Source organism: Manis pentadactyla, chromosome 15 (genome assembly GCF_030020395.1).
Source record: "Manis pentadactyla isolate mManPen7 chromosome 15, mManPen7.hap1, whole genome shotgun sequence".
In the NCBI taxonomy this organism is placed as follows: Eukaryota; Metazoa; Chordata; class Mammalia; order Pholidota; family Manidae; genus Manis; species Manis pentadactyla.
In genome coordinates this window covers 60,705,234-60,727,915 of record NC_080033.1, presented here as the reverse complement: position 1 = coordinate 60,727,915, position 22,682 = coordinate 60,705,234, and the positions used below count along the sequence as shown (strand labels likewise).

General features: G+C 45.7%; 1 protein-coding gene across 2 annotated transcripts; it reads right to left on the bottom strand.

The window, feature by feature from the left end:
- Positions 1 to 964: 964 nt before the first annotated feature.
- AARS1 (alanyl-tRNA synthetase 1) lies at positions 965 to 22,591 on the bottom strand. 2 transcript variants are annotated; one of them, XM_036926886.2, is made up of 21 exons: positions 22,479 to 22,591; positions 19,439 to 19,603; positions 16,918 to 17,106; positions 15,867 to 16,012; positions 13,050 to 13,241; positions 12,375 to 12,519; positions 11,924 to 12,069; positions 11,212 to 11,320; positions 10,907 to 11,057; positions 10,075 to 10,199; positions 9,506 to 9,650; positions 8,209 to 8,387; positions 7,440 to 7,553; positions 6,172 to 6,378; positions 5,465 to 5,649; positions 4,066 to 4,174; positions 3,313 to 3,426; positions 2,591 to 2,710; positions 2,371 to 2,457; positions 1,872 to 1,985; positions 965 to 1,471 (listed from the first exon to the last, which is right to left on the bottom strand). In XM_036926886.2, the coding sequence occupies exons 2-21, from the start codon at positions 19,580 to 19,582 to the stop codon at positions 1,286 to 1,288; spliced, it is 2,907 nt and encodes a 968-aa protein (XP_036782781.2). In that variant the 5' UTR covers positions 19,583 to 19,603; positions 22,479 to 22,591; the 3' UTR covers positions 965 to 1,285. The 2 variants fall into 2 exon arrangements, with proteins under 2 accessions (XP_036782781.2, XP_036782782.2); XM_036926887.2 differs by lacking the exon at positions 22,479 to 22,591 and adding an exon at positions 22,144 to 22,436.
- Between the last annotated feature and the right edge of the window lie 91 nt (positions 22,592 to 22,682).

Here is a 22,682-nt window from a genome sequence, read left to right as displayed (position 1 = left end):
TTTGTGTAAGTTTTCCCACTGCCTTGCCCAAGAGGGCAAGGACCGTTTTGTCTTGGTCACTCCTGTACCCTCAGTGCCGTGGCAGCTGTGAACGCATGTTGAATGAATGAATTCAACTGTCTGTGTCCCGCACTAGTGCGAGCTCTTTGTATTCCTAACACTCCTCTTGGCACGTTTGTCGAAGCCAGGTCCTCAGCGCCCTCTGCCTGTTCCTCTCACACCCCAAGGACAGCCCCACATCCCCAGGCCTGGGACAGCTGACCTCTGCTGCCTGCTTCTAGCATAGACCTGCTTTCCTCCTCCGTCCGTGTCAGCAGAGCTGAGTGACCTGGGCCCCAGGGCCACTCTTGTACCCAGGAGACATGAAACCAGCCTGAGCCAGCACAGCAAGTGGTAGCTTTTACTCAGTTGCACACTACTGTTTCCAAACCCGGCTGTCCTCAGACTCGGATAAATGGACTCGGGCCTAGGACAGGGTCTCCCTCCTCCCATGTTAAAGTAAAGGGACCAGGAATGATGGGGCAAAGGAGTGGGGGTTGGCAAGTGATGCACCTTAAACACCTGTACCAGAGAATTCCTATGACCTCTTCACACTTGAAATCAACATCAAAATGGAGGGGAACAGGGACAGGGGCTAAGAAATGGGAGTTACTCTCCTGTGCTTCCAGTAACCCTGAGGATCATCTTCAATGGAATGATTAATGCCTCTCTCCATCTCACCCCTCCCCCCATCCTGTGGGCCACCTCCACAAATGTCTCAAGGCAATCCCAGAGGCCATGCCCGAAGTTCATGGGTCTGGGTGAAGTCTACAACCAGACTCCAGTCGATGCCACATTTATTCTACAGACACCTAGGCTGTCACACAGGGCTGACTGTGACCCCGGGCCCCAGGGCCAGTCTGTTGTACAGGGGGGCAGCTATTTGGGGGTGGGGGAAGCTAAGAGATCACATGGCATCATCAAGTATTGCACATGGTCCTTTTATTCTGTGCAGCAAAAATGATCCCTCCATGCAGACCCAGTTCTCGGGTCTGCAGAGAACTCTATCAAACAGGATGATGATAAATAGCAATCCTGGGGTAGTGGTTCTAGACAGATGGTGCTAATATGGAGGGTTCAGGGCAGAAATGTCAGTCACAGGCTGGCTCCCAGGTGAGTGTGTTACTGCCAGGTTAGAAAGACAGATGGGCTGTTTAAAGGTCCTGACGCTCAAATGTCCTAGTGGCAGATGGAGCGCTCCTGGCTGGACGGATGCACTGGGCAAGGAGGAGATGCCACCCCTCCGTCAGTTCTCCACAGCCCCCAGGTGGAGCTGGGCAAACGACGTGGCCAGCTGCAGTGCTTCCTGCAGGCAGCCCACATTCTTGCCCGTGGCCTGAGCAGACACATCTTTGCCGCCACCTTTGCCGTCCATCAGGCCTGACACCTGCTGTACCCACTCACTGGCTTTCAGGCCCCGGCTGGCTGCATTCTAGAAGACAGGACGGGGCAACAGAAGTCAGACGATAGGACTTTGAGACACAGAGAGGGGAAAGAAAGAAAAGCGATGGGGGAGCCACAGGTACAGGCTCCTACCCTGGGATACTGCTGTGCTACAGACAGACCTACAGCTGGTGCTGTACCAGACGGCATACCAAGGAGCAACACCAGGTGTCAGCCAGCACAGACACAGCCACCAAGGAGAGGGCCTGACGGTAAGGGTGCTGGAGGTGACAAATAGGTGGGCAGGAGAATGGCCATTTCCAACAGGTTATGTGCACACACATAACGTTTGTGCAACCATAAAAAACAAACCTCCTCAGAAAAACTAGACACCACTTCCTGCTGGCACAGGGCTGCAGGGTTTGGAGCAAGGCTGCAGGGTATCTGACCTGGGGTACTTGACACAAGCATGTGATCTTGCCGGCCTCATTATCCACTGTGAAGAGCATGGCAGACGTTTGAGGGGAATGTGTCTTGAAGAGCTTCAAGGCTTCATTCAGAGCCTGTGGGGAGAACCTGGTGTCAGGCTATGGCATGGCTGTGGGGACCATGCTCTTCACAAGTGTGGTGACCTTGTGGAGCTCAGCTCTCAGAGCAACCCCCTGCCCTGCTCCCATCCCCATCCCTTTTAAAAGCAGGTGCTGGTCCCAGGTGCCCATACTCTGGCTCTGAGATTTGCCTGCCACCTCCAGGAGCCATAGCTTCCAGCCACCAGACCTCTCCATGGCTCAGCTGAACCTCAATCCCAGAGAGTGGGCCCTTAGGCAGCCACTCCACTCAAAGCCACAGAGCTCACACTTCAGCCACCAGAGGGCTGATGAGACCCCGAGAGGAGACAAGCAGCAGACAGGCACAGAGCAGCGCCTGGAGCCCCAGCCCCTGGGTTGCCTTGGCCGAGGCGCCGCTCTCCATCTCCAGGATGACAAGGGGCTGGTTGGGGTTGCTGTCAATGAGCTGCTTTGTCTTCTCCAACACCTGCAAGGAAGGAAGTCCAGAAGCGAGGCGTCAGGTCCAAGGCCCGACACCGACACCCAGACGGCAGTCTGCACAGCCTCTGCTGGAATATCCTCTTGGCTCCTGTCCAGCCACCAGTAGCACGAGGACTCACCCGCTTCTGGACATCGGCTTTGCTGGCCCGGTCTAGGTCGTCCATGACCTTCTTCAGAGATTTGAGATTCTCTCGGAATTCGTCTTTCTGCCACTGGGGAATGACTGCAGTGGCCAAGGCCTGAAACCAGAACCGGAATACCACTGGGATCTGGACCATGAGGAGCTCAGATGTGAGGCTCCAGCCCACCCACCATTCTGGCTTTGGATACCAAAGTCCTCCCCAACTAGTATCTGGAATGAGAGAAAACAAAAAACAGAAGGTATCCACTGGGCTTGACACCAGTCATGTTACAATCAACTGCAGCACCGTTAATGAGTAGGGCTGGAGAGAAAGGGGCAGAACACAGAGGGATCCCCCATAATACATGGTCTCTACCAGGCAGTGACCACAACCTGTGGTGGGCTTCTAGAAGCCCCCCAAGTACTAACACACAGGAGGCCTGCAAACAGTGGGCACCCATGGCACCTCTCCCAACTCCAGTACCCATGTGTGCTTGAAATGGGCTCTCCTGCCACAAGCAATGGGACAGCAGGTAGGCTCCAGGCGTCTGTAGGCCAGATCCATGGAGTCTCCTTTGCAAGTCTGTCAGATAACACAAGTCAGTCCAAAGGCCCCCTGCCTTCAGAACCGGGGCCTGAGAGTTTTCATGAACAGGGAGTCTGATTCATTGGGCCTAGGACCTGGCACTCGGCAGCCCTGAGGAGGGAGGCCGCCCCTACCTCACCAAGGTCGGCAATCTCTCTCTGCACATCCTTGTTTGGCGCAGCCTGGGCCTTCACTTTGGCCTCCATGACAGAGAGAGATTTCGTCAAGCTCTCCGCTTTCCTGAGGGCCTGTGAAGGGGACAGAGTTGTAAATTCAGGGTCAGGTACCTTTCAGCTTAACTGTTCTGTCTGTAAACAGCTGTGGAAAATACTGATGGCAGGCTGTGGAACAACACCCACCCTCACCCTCACCACAAGGACACCAGTTAGTGTTTGCAGCCTCACGCCCCAGAAAGGAGCAGGCTGCACCAACTCACGTTCGGGGGTGAGCAGGAACTTGAATCAGGAGCCCCTTCTCACCCCATGAAATGATCACTCCTCAAGCTTCCTCAGGCACAGGCTACAGTCTCCACCCCCAGGGCAACTGTCCCCATCCTGCATACATGTCAAACTAGGCATGTACCCCTAGGGAGGTGTAAGTGCTGCGGGCACTGAAGCCATAGCAAAACTACAGCTTACCCTCCTAGACACAGATATATTATCGGGGAGATGGCAGAATTGTATCCTTCAAGATTAAACATAAGATAGCTAGGAAGTCTTATTCAGTAATGGCCTTCTTCTGCAGGTCAGGGTAACTGGAGGACATTTTCGGGGTAGTGCTGTACTGCCGATTCTGCCTACAGCAGCCATGTCACTGTCTGCACATTGGAGTCACCGACTGGGCTCCTCTTTGTTCAAATAAGCCACAAACCAGGCTACTTTGCTCACCTTCTGGGCTTCGGCACCCGTGACAGCAACAATCCTCCGGATGCCCTTGGCAATAGCTTCTTCACTCACAATCACAAAAGCTCCTGCGTGACTTGAATTCTGCAGGTGCCTGAATTGCAGAATACAAAGTCTGTGATGAGGAAGCAGGTTCTCCCCGGGAGCCCTCAGCCAGGGATGTGAGCTCTGTGAGACAGCTGCTCCCAAGGAAGCTCCCTCAAGGGGACAGTGGGAAAAGGCCCTTCCTGTTCATCTCGGCATATAGCTCTGGCCAGGAAGAGGCAGAAAGTCAGAGGCGGCCTGGCTGGGGCAGAGAGCATCATGACACTAAGCAAGACACCACCTTTCTGAGCCTCAGTTTTCTCATGTATAAAATGGGGATAATTTCCCCTCACAGCATTGTTGTGGAAATCAAATGAGAGCAAATGAAAATGCTTTGTAATTCCTAATGCCCAACACCAATGTTACTGTCAGTGGGCTCTACATTCATTCACATTTTTGGTCCTTTTTGGTGGAATGTTATCTACTCTCTTCTATTCCTGCTCCCTAGCTGAGAATATTGGAAGACAACCTTTAAAATCTTAGCACAACCCCTTATTGCAAATAGGCTTATTCCCCAGTGTCATGTAAAGAGGTTTTAAGAAGTGGGACTTATTTGAAGGGCCAGTTCAGTTGGGCAAAGGGAGCGCTGGATGTGACCTCCTGGCTCTCAATCCCTCCTCTGCAGGCTCACCTGCTCCATGTCTTTCTGAGGCTCGTGAGGCCCTGGATGGGCTCTACCATGGCCTTAAGAACATTCTTTTCACTAAGATCCCTTTGGAAGCAGGAACTTCCCAGGCCATCACATCATCCCAGAAAGACCCCAAGGGCTATGGTGGGTGCCAAGTTGGCAGAAACAGGTAGCTCTCCCCAAACAACCAAGTCTCCTGTGGGGCCTGACGGTGGACCTGGCTCAGGGGTTCTGAGACAAAGGGCTGAGTTCCCCAGATGCTGCTCGAGCTGGCCCAGGGACTGAGAGAGGCCCCAGGAGCGAAGAGGGGCTAGGACCAGATCAGGAGCTTGATGAGCACTCCATGGCCTTGCTGAATCCTCAATCCACAGGCCTCCATGCTGGGATGAGCCCAGGGAACAAGAGCAAGCTACTGTGAGGTAAGTGTTAAGATAATGTTTCACCTTCCCCTCCTAAGAACAACATTCCTTCATAATCCCAGGACACATCACCTCAGACACTAAGGGGTCTGACTGCAGCACTAAGATACCCAGATGCTTGGGAATGCTGGTTGGCAACTGCATTTCTGAGAACTTCATTTCAACTGTAGAAAAACAGAATTGGTCTAGCCTCCCAGGGTGATGCCCAATTCATAAAAGGCAGGCCCACTCAGTGCTCCCCTGAGGTACTCACGTTCCCCCACAGAACTCAACAGAAGTGAGTGAGCCAGCAGGACCAGAGGGGTCATCCAACAGCTCGGACACTGGGACCCCAATGGAGACGACTCGCACGGGGTCAGGGTAGGTTTCATCAAACACAGCCCGCAGGCCCTGGATGGCTTTAGCTGCTGCCAGTGGACAATCCTGGGTGTAGACAGGCTACCAGGGAAGAAGACAGAAAAAAAAAGCTGGGAAAACATCTTCTCTGGAGGTGCAGTAGGAAGCAGAAGGGAAAGCGTGGTCTGGCAGACAGGACTCAGGTTTGTAATCCTGGCTCCACCATTATGTGCCCTGAGTCTCCTGGAATAAGGCACCATGTGTAAAGTCGAGGGGATCCAAAGAGGAATTTCCAACAGTTTTGTTAAACTGTGAATCAAATCTTATGTGGATTACTACATGTAAAAGAGACACAGCCAGAAGAGCTCTGGTTGTCCCAAGGAAGGAATGGAGCAAGACCTTCCTCTGCATCCCCTCAGGGGCCCCAAGGCCCCTCCACCAAACACCACCCATGCCACCTCCCCAGCGCAGCTGAGAATCACTGCTTTAACATGTCCCAGTCTGTGTACGGGACAGAATACAGTAGGACAGAGTGGAGCATCTGGGCTGCTGCAGCCCGTGAATACAAAGGGGCAGTGCAGGAGGAAGGAGGGCTCCTAAGAGCCTGCCCACAACCCAACCTACCCTGGCAGCCTCAATCATCTCGTTCACAGTCTCCTCGGCCTTCTTGATCTGTTGCGTGGACATGGCTCCTTTGGCAGTGAAGTCAAACCGAAGGCGGTCAGGGGCAACCAGGGAGCCTCTCTGGTCGGCTTCCCCAAGCACAGAGCGCAAGGCAAAGTTCAGGATGTGAGTAGCTGTGTGGTTGCTCATGACAGGCCTTCGTCGGGGCTGTGAAGGACAGAGCCAGCTGGTGGAGAGGCTAGTCGCCCTCCAATACCTGCTCTCCCCTTCTTTCCAAGTATTAGAATTTTTAGTTGGGACACATGGCTTCCCAGCATCCCTTGCAGCTCATTGTAGCCATGTGACTAAATTCTGGTCAGTGGGCTGTGAGCAGAAGTGATACATACCCTTAAAGGAAAGGAATACTCCCTCCCCTTCCTCTTTCCTACCGCCTAGGAACAGGAGATGGCAAACTACAGCCTATGGGTCAAATCCGACCTGTTGTCCATTTCCGTACATAGGTTTATCGGAACACCAGCACACCCACGTTCTTACACACTGGCTATGGCACTTTAATGCTACAACAGCAGAATTGTGTTGTTGTGATTATAGGCCGTATGGCTAGCAAAGCCAAAAGTAGTTATTTCTTACACTTACAAAAAAAGCCGGCCAACTCCTGGCCTAGAAAATGGATCTGAGAGCTACCTTCTTGGACCATGAAACCAAGAGCAACACCCCAGGAATGATGGTAGAGCAACAAGAAAGGAAAAGCTGGGCCCTATGACTTTGGGGGCAGAGGCCCTGGATCAGCTTGGCCTTTCGGGCGATAAACACATTTCTATCTTGTTTTAAGCTACTTTCATTTCGGAGCATGGTCACATGCAATAGAACCTATTTCCTAAGTAATACAGGATCCTTGGCTCCTGAAGAGGCAAGTCTGTGAAACCTGGAGAAGGCAATCCATGAAAACAAGTCAGGGGGACCTCACCTGAAATCACTGGTGATTTAACTTCTAATTACATCCCTCATAAAGTTTACTTCTGCACTCTACTTATAATAATCTATTTTTAAGTTCACTTAGGGGTGACAAAAATTAGACAGTTTAAAGCCGAAGGAGATGAAAATTTTTCATAATTTAGAAGTATTATCAAATCACCATGACATACACTTCAAATATCTTACAATTTTGTATGTCAATTATACCTCAATAAGGCTGAAATGTTAAAAAAATATTTTAAATAAGATGATTATTCATCAGATCCCATGCTGACAAGCATAATACAACTCACCTCATCAATGAACAACCGGACCTCGTCCCCCACTCTCAGGCCGCCATAGACCGTTCCTATGTGCAGCACATACCCTCCTCGCACCTGAGCATTCTTCACTGTAAACTCAGTTTTCTGAGTCAAGGAGAAGATAAAAAATAAATGAATCACACATATGCATACTTGTATATATAAACACACATATATGCATATATATAAAAATATACATGTGTGCACACACACATTTATAAGTTCTCTTTACATATAAAAATTATACACACACACTCTCCCTAAGACCCACCTTACTGGTATGTGTGTACATACAAACCATTAAAACCATTATGCTTATTATACATCTACACATATGCCATTACATACCTATAGGGTATACACACTTTATGTATATGTACATATACAGATATACACACACACCATTAAGGAGCATCTTCGAGAATTTAAAGCCATTGTAAGAACCTAAGCCTACAAGGCTAAGAGACTCATCCAAGCCCAGAGCATGAGCAGTGGAGGAGAGCTGCCTCTCCTCATCCGTGAGGAAAGCCTCATAGGAGGAATCGAGGATCAGCCTATAAAGCCTGGCAGCAGGGATCCTGCTGAGGGGACCTAAGGGCAGTGAAAGCATACAGCACGAGCAGCAGCTCCCTCTGCTCCAGAAACAATGGGTCATGAGTCCCCGCAAGACAGGGGCGCCAAGGAACCAAAGCTACCCCAATCCAGGCCCCACCCTTTAATGGACCCTCTCCTTGGCTGACAAGGACGGACGCTGGCTCACATCTTCGCTGCTGTCGTCAACCTTCACCAGGTAGCCTTCATCGTAGATCTGCCCCCCTTGCTCGGCATAGAAACAGGTCTTATCTAGCACCACTCCACACTCCTGGCCTGTGGACACTTCCTCCACAAACATCTTATCCCTGCGCAAAGCCATCACCGTAGCCACTGCACTCTCAAATGCTGCATAGAGGAGGGAAAACAGGGTCAATGATTTGGTTCACACATTCTTAGCTGGCTTTTGCTGCATTCTATCTCTCAAACTCTCCTTAGGTCCTAATTGTATAACTTGGCTTGGGAAGCAAGTCTATTAGACCCCACAAAAGGGCTTAACATGGTGATTTTCTACCAGACAATGTAACACTCAGTAGGGTAACCAACTGTCCCAGTTTGTTTGGGACCAAGGGGTTTCTCAAGATGTAAGATTTTCAGCATGAAACACTGGGACAGTTCTGAGAAAACCGGGGCAGTTGATCATCCTACATTTGAGCTACTGAGCAGAAACCTGGTAGATCCGATTACATTGGACCCTTGAACATCATGGGTTTGAAATGAATGAGGGTCCATTTATATATGGTTTTTTTTCAGTAAGTATATTAGAAGAATTTTTTGAAACTTGCAACAATTTGAAAAAAACTATTTTCCTTACCTTACTTTATTATAAGAATATAGCATATAATAGATATAAAAGAAAATATTTATTAACCAACTACTTATGTTATTGGTAAGGCTTCTGGTCAACAGTAGGCTACTAGTTTTTAGAGAGTCAAAAGTTATACACAGATTTTCAACTGTACCTGGGGTTGGTGCCCCACTCCTTGCATTGTTCAAGGGTCAACTGTAGTAGGTATTTAAGAGTAGTAATAAATTCCCTACTCTACGGTCAATTCACAAAGAATGTATTCATTTTATGGGCTCATGTGGATAGATTTAGGTATCTCTTCTAGAGCATAAAAGCAAAAAGATGTATTGCCTATTTATTTCTTTTTATTCTTTAGAATGCTACTATACTGATGTAAAATTCAACAGCCACTGTAGACTGTATCAATGTCAATTTCCTGGCTTCCTATAAGATGTTACAACTGGGGAAACTAGGTGAAGAGTACAAGGGCTCTTCCTGTAAAATTTTTCTTACAGTTTCCTGTAAATCTATAATTACTCCAAAATAGAGTGAGAAATTAAATCTTCAAAGGTCTCTATGGGTATAAAATTATATAGCACTACATGAGATAAGATATCCTGGGTTCCTAATCTTGAGACTTACCTCTCAAAAACCTCCCCAGATGAACACAGTAACATACCATAGCTCCCGCTGGAGTCTGAATAGTAATTATACTTTGGGGAATCATCTGTTGCCTCCAGACCCTTTTCCCGGAGTTCTTCAATAGCATAAATGTCCAGCATAATAAGGTCTTCTCCACCAGCTCCCTTGCCCTGTGATTTCAACTGCCAGTAAGAGAAATAAGCATAAGCTACCCTAATGTAGGAGAAAGAATCTGAAGGATTCAAAATTGCTAACCTATGCCCAATGCAAAGCTCTACAACAGCAGTTTTCAATCTCAGCACTCCTGATATTTGGGGCCTGGTAATTCTTTGTTCTGGAGGCTTGTCCCCAGTAGGATGCAGATCAGCATGCTGGCCTCTACTCACCTGATGCCAGTAGCATCCCACCCACCACTGTGAAAACCAAAGAATGTCTTCATACATCACTGCCAAATATACCCTGGGAGGCCAAACTGCCCCCTACTTCAGACTCACTGGTTTTAGGAAAAAAAATTGCAAAGACTTTAATGAGATGCAACTCTTCTTTTGCACCCAAGTCCTGCCTTGCTTGGTGTCAGGTGTCCTGCTCACTCCCCAAATTCTTTACCTGGGCCAGTTTCCTTTCCTCTTCAAAGCCATCCATATCTACAACCAGGCCCTTCTCTTCAGCAATCAGTGCAGTGAGGTCCACTGGAAACCCATAGGTGTCATAGAGGAGCCAAGCAGTGTCCCCTACACGGCACAAAGGAACTGTGTAAGAATGACATGGACTGCCCCTTTCTTTTCTATCCTAAGCCCTTCCCAGAAGGTCGCTAGCTGTGACAAAAGGGATTGAAGAGACAAGGCAAATTAGTACTGGTTTTGTGCACTTGTTAGAAAAATCCACCAAATCTTTTGGAATTGACCTGGAGAAAGCACAGATGGTCTACAGGTAAAATTCTGTTTCTTAATCTGAATACAGGTGTGTTCAGTTTATGGAAACTCATCAGGCTTTCCTCTTATACATTTTATTGTATTTCAACAAAAAGTAGAAAGAAAAAAAAACTTTTAGAACTAATTTTCCTGTCTGCTAAGAAAACTAAAGTTGAAAAACAGCATATACATATGTTCCCATTTTCGCTTACACACACACATACACACATGCTTACATACATTTGTACGAAAATAGAGCAAAGTCCTGACTAGTCATATACTAAACTTGAGTTATTACTTCTGAGAAATAAGTTTGGGAAAGAGGATTTTCACTTTTTACTTCTGCATTATTTAAGTTATTTGCCTCAGCAGTGTATTACTTTTGTAATTTTACTATAAGCTCCAGTTCACACCACAAGCAGTTTAAGCAACCTATGCTGGGAGTCCACTGTCAGTTTGTGAAAAAGGGCTGTCTCTTCTGGAAAGATGAGCCAGCCTGGATGCAGGAAGAGACAACCAGTCCTTACCGGGAATGGTCCTGCTGTCTCCCAGGCTCTGAATTTTCCTGTCCAAGATGCGACGCCCTCTGCTGAGAGTCTTGAGAAACTGCACTTCTTCTTCATTAATGATGTCCTTCACCAAATCTGGGTCCTTCTTCAATTCAGGAAATGCATCTCCCTGGAAAAGGGGAAATGGAGATGTGACCCCAGTGAAGCCAGGGACTAGTCTATGACCCTCTAAAAATTCTCATTAACAGTATGCTCTCTCCCCACCTACCCCTCTTCAGGCATGTGCTTTACTACAGAAGAGGTAAGCAGGGAAATATACCTACCAGGGACTGGACGACAACATCTACTAATGTAGCAAAGAAACCCCTGCTGGCATTGAGTTTCTCATGGGAGTATCGAACAGCCCGGCGGAGAATCCGTCTCAACACATACCTGGTAAGAGGAAGAACCGGGTCTCCTAGACAACGTTGCCAGCAGAGCATTCTGTCATGGGTCTTTGGAATTCTACCCAAAGCAACATGACCAACTTTTTGTCTTTCTCTTTCAGATACTTTTTTAAAAATCCTAGGCCTGGTTCTTTTTGCATTCCCGCAGGTCATTAACTCCAGCATAAAAGTCAGGACCATACGCACAAATACCCATCAAGGTTGACTTAGGGTAACCTGGTTTGTTTCCCTATCATGTTGTGCTGACCCAGAAAAAGGAGGCAAGAGGTACAAACCCGGATGGCTGATTTGATGCCTCAAATCCAGGTCCTGCCTATCAGTAATGAGGCTGTTTGAGACTAATCAACACCTACTCCCACCCAACTCCACAAATATCCTATCAGACAATCTTAAATACAATCCTTATCTCATACCTAGCAGCAAAGATTTAATATAGTGGCTCTTTAAAGTGAGCCAAAACTCCTTTTATCCTTCACAAATAAAGGGATTCCCTCCAATTACCTAGAAGACAAAGAAAATAATAATAAAGTATGGCTTTAAGTTCCACAGAAAGTCAGTCCTGACCCTGCCCTGTCTGTAACATACTTACCCCCTCCCTGTGTTGTCAGGTCGGCCACCATCAGCCAGTGCCACGGTGATGGTCCGAGCGTGGTCAGCCAGCACCCGATAGGCCATGTCGATCCCATCGGCATCTTCAGCACCAACTTTCCCAGTGTATGGCCGGGCCCCCGTGCCCTACGGATAAAAACCAGAAGGCAGCTCCTCAGGAAGCAGCCCTCCTGGTGCCGCCTTGCCCTAGAGGTTCCAAGAGGATTGAGGGGGCATTAGGAGAAAGGATGACCCTCTGGCCAGACTCTGTAACCCCAAGAAAGGTGAGTAGCAGGAATAAAGAGCCTCCAGCCAGGCCCCTGCACTCAACAAATTACAGTGCTTTGTGCTTAGAGCCTCATGTTCTCACAGGTGCCCTTAGCTGGCAAAGCATAGTAGTAGTAAGAGTCAAGACTGGAAACCTCCACAGAAGTTTGCAGAAAGACCAGTACCTTCTGAATGGCTTCAAAGTAAGGGACAAAAAGGTCAGTGTCATAGTTGGACATCTTATTCTGCAGCACAGACACCAGTCGCTCCAGGCCCATTCCTGTGTCAATGCTTTTCTTGGGGAGAGGTTTGAGAATGCCATCGGTTTCCCTGCAAGATCGACAGAAAGCGGAAGCTGAAGCTAGGACTCAAGCTCCCACCTCGCCCTGCTCATTAAAACTCGTTTACTCAGCACAGTTTGCAGGCTGTGACTAGTTGCCATTGGCCTCTGCCTGATTTGGTGGGAGGAGGGAAACGGTCAGAGAAGGGGAAAGTACTCTGCTAGGGTCCACTAAGGAGTGAGGCAAGCTTCAAGGAAATGAGCTTTAAAACAGTAGTTCAAATTACAGCAAAAATGACATTTCAGGAGTAGCCCTTAAGCAGGAATTCTGTGGAATAAAACTAGTTTACAAAAGAACAGGCCCAGCCCTGTCCCAGAAATCAGAAGGAAAACCTGAGAAATAAAATTTAAAGAATGTCCACAAGATCTCATGATGCCTTTAGTGCCTGCTTTAGCACTGCTCCACTGTCCCCTAAGACGAGGATGAGACAGTAGCCATGTGCCCTGAATTCCTCTTTCTCTACTCGGCTTCAGGAAAGGTGCTGCTCTTCGCAGGAACAGTTCAGGACCCCAAGGCCACCTGTTATACTGGATGAACACAAGGTTCCAGATCTCCAGCACATTGGGGTCATCCTGGTTGACGAGGTGCGCAGCATCCCGGCCACCAATCCGGTCATAATGGATCTCACTGCAGGGACCACAGGGACCGGTGTCACCCATCTCCCAGAAGTTATCCTTCATGTTGCCAGGGAGAATTTTGGTGTCATCCAACCTGCAGAGTGGAAACAATAAGCCTAGTTACAGCCACACACAAGGATTCTGTCGAGACTTGCATCCACTACAAAGGGTGATCCTTATGCATTTCTAGAAAGAAGGCCCACTCTTTGGCAATTATGAATGCTGAGTGTGTCTTTCCACAGACATTCACAGTGATAGTATCACAGCAGTATAACTCCTTTTGGGATCCTGACCCGATTCCAGTATGTGTGAGGGACAGGGATGAGGGGTCTTCCCACGCACAACACCAACCAATTCTTAACCACAAACAGGGTGCCCCAGAATCAATTCTGATGCTCTGCCCAGAGACAGCACCACATTGCCCAGGTTAAGAGCTCTGTCCTACAAGACTGCCCTGAACCCTCAACTCCAGATGCTGGTTACAAGCCCCAGGCAGTTAGTTACCTGTGCTTCTGACCTACCAGCTATAGACTGGAGGTCCCACAACCTCCCCTTGAGGTTTGATTAGTTTGCTAGAGTGGTTCACAGAACTTAGGAAAACACTTACATTTACCAGTTAAATAAAAGATACAAGTTAACAGCCAGATGAAGAGATACAGAGGGCAAGGTCCCAAATAAAGGAGCTTCTAGCCTTGCTTGGTGGCACCTGGGAGCATTCTGGTTCCCCAAACTCTCTCCCACGGAGAAGCAGAATCCAAGACAGAGACATGCTCTTCTCAGGGGTTTTTGTGAAGGCTTCATTGCCTAATTGTGATTGACTAAATTATTGGCCATTGGCTGATTCAACCTCCAGCCCTGTCCTTGGGTGGGGGTCCAAAAGTCTCTCATTAACATGGTAAGGCTTTGAAGTGTTTTCAGGAACTGGATGAAGACCAAATATACCTGGGAAATATGTATTTGGTCGTCTGAATGACTGAATATGTGTTTTTTATGACTCATTACATTGCACTGAGTCTGCATCAAATCCTGCTAAAGAAGCAGAACATGATTCTTCTTAAGCATGACAATAATAGAATACAGAACTAGAATATATGTGCTACAATCATAAATAAAGAAAAATATGCAAAGATATGGATAAAGCCTAGAAAGGCACACAAAAAATAAACATATCTATGCTGAATATGACCAGAATTTAAGCATATTCTTTGCAAATGTTCCCTGGTTTTTAAAAATGAAAACGATTATGTAGTATGATAGTATACATGTTAAAAAAAGGTGATTATTTAGTCACCTCTGTATGCCCCTGTTGAGTCATCTTTTACCTTAAAATGATACCAAAAAGAATTTAGTAAAATTAAAACATTTCCAAAATATTTGACTAGATATGTAGAGTTGCTAGATAACACAAAACTCAAAAAAGACTGTATTTGCTTAGCAAAGTACAGATATATGACACAGAAAACAGGATTCAAAAGAGCAAGATTAGTATTTAAGTTTCACACGACTACCCAAAATGTCCCAGTACATTTAGACTGTAGAGTCCAACCAAGCAGGGGTTTTAGACCAAGTACAAAGGGAAGCTAAATTGGATTACTACATCAGGAGTAAAAGTAATTAAAAACAAACAAACAGAGAAGCAGCACTGCTTAAGTGTACTAAAAAGCTATGCACTACAGGACAAAAGAGTTATGTAAAAAAAATGCAGGGAAACAAGACCAAGACAAGGGCGTCCCAGCTGTCCACAGCGACCCATCTCCCCACACTCACACCTCTTCACGCAGCATTTCATCCATTCCACTAAGTTCAAAGCAAAGAATACATACAGATCATCTGCCATGTTTCCTTTTATACTATATGACTTTACTTTAGATTTATATTTTTTAAAAGCCCAAAATGTCTCTCATCCTAGACCTATGTGATGTCATTACATCTCCTTAAGAAACAAACTGTTTCACAAAGCAAAACAGAAGGAACAAAACTGCAGTAGACTCACAGACACTGAGAAGTGACTGGTGGTTACCATGGGGAATGGGTTGAGGTGGTCGGGTGGGGAGAGTTAGGGGAATAAAGGGGCATGAAAATTCTTAATCATAATAAAGTTGGTAGCTTAATCATGGGGTTGGTAGTACAGCATGGAGAATATAGTCAATGGTTCTGTAACATCTTTCTATGTTAACAGATAGTAACTGCACCAGTTGGGGTGAGGATTTAATAACATAGGTAACTGTTGAACCATTGTGTTGTATATCTGAAACCAATGTAAGATTGTACATCAACGATACTTCAATAAAAAAAAAAGAAAAGAAACTGTTTCACATGAAGAATACCGTGCTATTGAGAAAGACACACACACAAAGCTACAGAAATATGAAAAAGGCCTGGGAGACTAATCTTAAGGATTTTCCATTTCCTATTTTTCACATTTCTATACAGTCTGAATTTTTACTATAGGTGCGTATGCACTATATGCACAATTTCTAAAAGTACATAAAAAGCAAAAAAAATTGAGACTACGTTGGCATTAAGCAATAGAATGATCAACTAAACCTCCTAAAAAGCATGAATGTACCAAAGGATAATTATGCCCAGTCACCCCCACCTCCATTTCAAAATGCACACCCCAAAATACACACTCCAAGTCGTAAGACCCCCCACTTGGCACTGAGTTTAGGAACTATTTTGTTAATCTACACACTCAACATGTGAGTGGAATTCTTACCCCAAATTCTGCCATATCTGTTGGCACTCCAGGTCTGGTTCTAAGCCAGCTGCTTCATCCCCACCAAAGTAAGTCACATAAAGTCTTTCAACTGGAATACCAAATTCTTGGGTGAGAAGTTCCAGGGCCATTTTACAGGCCAGTTCCTTATAAAGAGACAAAAAGAAAGATGTGGAACATGGCCAAACCAGAATCTATTTAGTATGAATAGAAAAAGTCCAGTAAGGACTACAATATTTTCACTACAAACTCAGCTAAGTTCAGGACCAATATATACAAGAAATCCAAATGTAAACTGAAATTATCCAATTACAGGTACTGTTCTACAATAGCCAAGATATGAAAGCAACCTAGGTATCCATAGATAAAGAAGATGTGATACACAGATCTCACACACACACACACACACACACACACACACACACACACGGAATGTTACTCAGTCATTAAAAAAATGAAAGCTTGTCATTCATGACAATGTAGATGGACCTAGAGGATAGCTAAGAGAAGTTGGACAGAAAAAGACAAATATGATATGATTTCACCTACATGTGGAATCTAAAAAACAAAATAAACAAACAACAGAAACAGACTTATAAATACAGAAAACAAACTGGTGGTTGCTAAAGGGAGGAGATGGGCAAAATAGGGAAAGGGAATAAAGAGGTACGAACTGCCAGTTACAAGTAGGTCTTGGGGATGAAAACTATGGCATAGGAAATACAGTCAGTACTATGGTTAATATCTTTGTATGACAGATGGTAACTATATTTATCATGGTGAGCATTTTATAATGTTTATAATTGTCACATCACTAGGTTGTACACATGAAATTAATATAACATTGTATGTCAACTACACTTCAATTTTTTTTTAAGTTATAGGTCTGCTTCCAGGAAGTCTTAGAATGAATAAATGCCTTTCACTCGTAGATAAATAAGTCTTCTAGATGATATTTCAGATTTTAAAAAAAGCAAAGTGAGAACCTATTTCCCTCAGTGAAAATGACTATTTTGCTCAAAATCCCAATGAGTCTCCTCTTTGCACTTACCTTGAAGTAATCTCCAAAAGACCAGGAGCCTAACATCTCAAAGAAGGTGTGATGATAGACATCCTTGCCCACGTCGTCCAGGTCATTGTGTTTTCCCCCAGCCCGGATACATTTCTGGGTATTGGCAGCTCTGCTCAGCTTTGCCATAGGGTGAGATGGGTCAATAGTGTTCAGAAAAATGGGTTTGAACTGAAAAAGAGAGAGAACATTTCACCTTTTTTAAAGAGGTGCAGCTATATATCAGGTGGTCGGCAGGAAGGGATCACACATAAAATGTTCAACTAGTGATTTAATTAGTCTGGACTATGGAAATTTATCAGAGGCAGGCGGCCTTATGTGGCTGTAGCAGAGGCACCTATCTTGGAGCAGCTTCTCCCTGGTCCTTGCTCCCTGAAGGGCCCCACCACTGCCATGATACCACCTCCCACAGGGGAAAGGCCTTCTGCACGTGAGATAACAGTCAAAGGTTGACGGGTGACACCTGTGCTTGCCTGCAAGTCTCTGACAGTCAGGGCTTAAAATATCTTTCTAGAAGAACCTATTCTAAAAGTGAGGTGCTGGCTTGACAGTAAAGGTAATAAGGAAGAAAAAACTTGAGACCTAGTAAGGGAGTAAAATCAGCACAAGTCAGCAAATGACTAGGTGTGAAGGGAGACAGCATTACCTTGCTCTGAGGATTTACCAAGTTACACTTTGATGTATCATTGTTATTTATGTAACTGCTTTATTTGCCTACTAGACCTGACCAATTTGGTAACCACTAGCCACCTGTGACTATGTAAGATTAAATTAATTAAAATGATTAATAACCAATTAAAAAATTTTTAAGTGAAAACTTCTACTCAGTAACACACATGCTGTAAGTGTGAATATGGCAGCACAAAAAGAACATTACCATCATTGCAAAAAGTTCTACTGGACAGTCTTGCTCTAGACCATGAACTACTTAAAAGCAAAAACTCTTATTTATTTCTGTACATCCAGCACCTAGCTTAGTACCTGAAAAAGAGCAAAGCCCTAATACATGCTGTATCCAAAAAAAAAAAAAAAGGCAAAAAAAAAAGTCAAGGTATTTCAGACTAACAGGTCACATAGTACAAGTGTTAACCAAATGACTGCCTGGGTTCAAATCCACGCTTCTGCAATTACCAGCTGTGGGAGCTTGGGCAATTTACCAGCACGTTCAGTGCCACTTTCAGATGGTACAGTGGGGATGAAATGAGTTTATGCAAAAGACACATAACAGAGCCTAGCCATAGTAAGTGCTACACGTAGGCTAATGGTTCCTATTATTCAGAAAATGTTTTTAACACTGGAATCCCATGGATTTTCCATCAACTGTAGTCAGCACATGTGGGAGAAGACAAAGCCAGTGCCTGAATAGAATGGAACCTTCTCAGTGTTCAAAAAACCTTGTCACCTTGAAAGAGTCCACCTAAAATGAGTGTCCCCAAGTCCAGGTGAATGCATAGGACTCACACATGTAACTGAAAACATTTTCGTAATTTCATATTTAATGGTACATAAGGTAGAAAATGTCCCCACTGCCTCTAGTTTTCCTTGCCAGAAAAGAAACCTGAGAGAAAAGAAAATGCCAATTTATCCCAGAGTGAGGCACATCCTACAGGCTGGTGGGCCCCCTGGCCTAAGCAGGGCTCCTCGAGAACCAGCAGAGGATACCCGGGGGGCACCAGCCAAGCCAAATCCACTTCCAGCTGAGGTTCTACCTGGTACACAGTGATCACCGTCACTGGTACACTGAAAAGCTCCTCTCAGCTCCTTTATAAATTGGTGGTGCTCCCATTATTTTAAGAGAAAAACCTTTTCTCTAACAATAAAACTTTCAAATATCTTTTATGGTTCAACCTTCCCAAACACAAATTCTGCTTATCAAAATTTCTTCAGCCATAGATCCAAACTGGCATTGGTGGCAGGAGCTTCAATAAAGAGGCTAAAAAAATGGATGAAACTGTGTATGGCCTAGAATGAGGTTGAAAGTCAAGCTTCATTTGAATAATCTTGAAGAACCGACTTACTTTATAAAGAAAAAAACAAGGATAATAAAGAGATGAAGGAGATTCACAGTAGCTGAGTTAATAAGTCTCTTCAGGGCTCAACGAGATCAACTCAGACTAATAAAACATAGCTTTTTCCTTACAAGAAAAAAAACGGCAAAACTTTCCAGACTAGATGCAGGCAGTTTTTCTTTTCTTGAGAGGCACACCAGTTTTATCTATGGGTATCAAGGTCTGCCATCGTAATTTAACATAATAGCTAAGGTTTGAGTACCTATTCAAATACTCTGCTAAACATTTTTAAAGCATTATTTGCTCCTCATTGCAACCTAAAAGCAGGCACTATTATTATTCCCAACTTCACAAAGAAAGAGAGGCTCAACAACATAAAGTCCCAAAAGCTCACACAGTGAGTTTCAGAACACGGATTGTCTTGACTCCAGGGGCTATACTTTTATTACTGCTCTGCTGCCTCCTCCTATGTGGACAAATAGCCAAACTCTTACCTGGTTCATGCCTGCATTGGCAAAGAGCAAAGTGGGATCATCCAATGGGATGGTGGCAGATGAATGAACATAGGTGTGTTCATTTCTCTTGAAGAAATCTATGAATCGCCGCCGGATTTCACTTGCTGTTAGGGTTGAGTCCATCTTGAAAACAACCCTAAAGAACTAATCAAATAAAAAATGAAGGGAAATTAGGGAAATTGAAACTAAGAAAAAAGTAAGCATTACACAAGACTCCTAGCTTCTCAGGCCAAGTCAAAGCAGGACACGGGTAAGCTGTTTGATCCTAAAACTTCTGTGTTGTCATGTCCAAGGCTAAAGTCACCATCAAAGGAAAACTTGCTGCACCAGCAGACAGCAGCCCGACGTGTTCCTCCTCCCCACGTCAACCTCCATAGGTTTAATACAGTACATGTCAAGAACAGGAGGTGATTTCATGTATTCACTCATTCCAAAATATGTATGGAGCATCCTCTGTGCCAAGCCCTAGGCCAGGAATTAAGAAATGAGAATAAAACCTTCACAGTTTCAAGTCCAGCAGAGAAGCCCACTGGAGATGGGGGGAGGCTCAGGAGACCTGGGTTCCAATCCTAGCTCCAAGTCCTAAAGGGAGTTATGTCAACAGCAAAAGGAGGGGCCATAAGAGATGAACTCTGGAGACTCTTCCAGCTCTGTGTTAATCTACATGCCTAGAACTGTGCAAAGGTCCATTATCCCCAAGCCAGGTTCTAGATTTGGCCTGACCATCTCAGGGAGGCTGCAGCAGTGGACCTGGGGATGAGCCGATTTGTCAAGGGATCACCTGCAAGTAGCAGGAATGTACCCACCTCCATCTAAGCATCCCCAGATCCACAGCTGGTAAACCACTACCTTCCCAGCTGCTAGATTACTACAGAGTGAGGATGCTGTAGCCACACTAAGGACATAGAGCTGCTTAGAGTCAGTGAAAGAGAAAGGGAGTCAGAAGAGGAAACTGGGAAATAAAGCAACTTTACAATCTCAAAGCTCTTTCACAAATACTACGATTTTTTTGAGACAGGCTGGGGAGAAGGGACAGGCCTTGGTGGAGGGTACCAATCACTGGCATGGTGCTGCAAAGCTATGCAGCACGGTCGTCTAGAAGAATGTAAAAAATCTCATTCAGAACATTATCTAAGAGTCTCTGAAATTCTATACCCAACTCTAACAGTAAATAAGTCACTTTGTCCAACTTCATTTCCTTTTTCCTCTGCCTACTCCACCTGGGAGTTGTGAGGCTCAAAAGCCCATCCTGTATTTAGGAGCAGTTTGTAAACTGGCAAGCCCAAAGGAACAGAATGAATAGTATTACTTTAAGTCACTTATCATAGTCTTCTTCCTTCTTGTGAGGAAGAAACAATAAAGATGTACACAGTGAACATGAGACTCCGACTCTCAGATTTATGTTTAAACACAATTTCAATCTGTTTTTTCACAACTCAATCAACTCATTAGTCAAACAAAAGCCCTTTGGGCAAAGAGATGGTGAAACATTGGCTGACAGCCAAAGAGCTGACTACCATTTCCACAGATGAGAACTTTATGTCCATGCTAGAGTCATGGCTAGGGTTTTTAGAAATGTTGTCATACCACGTTCTTCTTCACCCCTTCTCATCATGGCTTCTCACTAAGTCTTAATAATGGTGGCAAAAAGTGAACAGTGGTAATTTTGAGCAGCAACATCATAGCTGCTTCAGAATGTTCACTGCTCCTCCTTTAAATGTCACCTGAGGTAACTAAGCAGTTCAATTCCAAAGATGTGTGACTTTTACATTTTTTGCTTATTCATTCAACATACTGAATGCATACTATGTGCTGGGAACCAAGATGAATCAAAGTCTATGCCCTTAATGGGAAGAGAGCCACATACACAAATAACTGCAGTATCTTGTAAAAGGATCTATTATATCGACCATAAGCTCTAAGGAGGCTGAAACTACCAAAAGCTGTGTCACCAACATCTCATTCATTTGTTTATATAAATATACTGGAAAAATGTACGCAATATAGAGGAAGTACAAAGGAGGGACCTCAGCTTCCATTCCCAGCAGAAGCTGTCAAAGTCTTGAGAACCTTAAATCACGCTGGTCTCTGGGTTTAAGGCTCCAGCTACAGAATCTTTCAACATGCTCTTGATTGCCAGGTAAGCTGTCTACCCTATTCCCATTATTTCCCTTTTCCTAGTTAATTTCTCATTCCTGACACCTCAATTCCAAAGAGATATCTAAGGACGGCTTCTTGATCAGTTCGAGTCTCCCTGTTTTATCTTCATAGACCCAGGCGTCTTCCTTCATAATTTCCACATACATTTGACAGCTTGTTTAATGCCCACCTCCCCATCAGGCTGTAATATTCCATCCCAGTAGGAATCATGACTGGTTTCTGCTGACCGTTAAGGTATATCCTCAGCATCTAGTAAGTGGTTGCTAAGTATTTCATAATTAGGCATAATCCTTTAAGAGCAAACTGTGAATCAAATTAAACCGGAAATGCAGACTGTCTGAAAAGGTAGTATCTGAACACGAAGGGGTAAAGAAAGTGCTTCCTGGTGGGCCTGAACCAGCTACAGTAACTTAGCTAATTTTAAGCATTTAGGGAATGACTCACAGCGGGATTACAACCATCAAGCCCACCACCTCCCCTCCGCCGCCCGTCCCTAGAGATTTAAAACCAAGGGAGATTAAAACCTCAGTTTTAGGCTGGTATTCAGTGGCAACCGTGAATCCTCCCAGGGTCCTGGTCCTCGGCAAGGCCACCCGAGGCCGCTCCCGGGGTCTGACAAAAGGCCACTCTCCGGCTGCGGTGTTGCCAGGCGGCTGACCCGGCCTGGACTCCAGCCCAAGCTGAGGGTCCAGAGGCCTCGCGCGGCCTGGCCTAGGGACTCGCCGGCAGTCGCGTCTCCAAACCACGGGCCCTGCCGCTCTCGCCGCGCAACAAAATTCTCCCAGGCCCGCCTGCTCCTCCCGAGGGTCGCCGCCCCTAACTCCTCCCTCAGAGCCCACCGGCAGGAAGCCGCTGTTACCTGTTCCCGCAGACTCGCAGCTGCGCGAGCCCCACGCCACGACGGGATCCGCGCAGCCCCACCCAATCAGAGCGCGCCGATGAAAGTGCCCCGCCGAGCCTTACCTTCCCGAGACATTACTGGTCAACTCACATGCCAATCAACTCGAGCACGAATCAGTTTACTAACCGGTTTCTAGGGAAACGGCCATAAATAGGCTGATGC

Coding starts and splice junctions, on each gene's coding strand:
- AARS1 (XM_036926886.2), bottom strand. CDS start 19,582: ATGGACTCAACCCTAACAGCAAGTGAAATCCGGCGGCGATTCATAGAT. Junction 11,058..11,211: donor ATGTTGTCGTCCAGTCCCTG/GTAGGTATATTT, acceptor CCCCTTTTCCAG/GGAGATGCATTTCCTGAATT. Junction 10,200..10,906: donor AGACAGCAGGACCATTCCCG/GTAAGGACTGGT, acceptor TGTGCCGTGTAG/GGGACACTGCTTGGCTCCTC.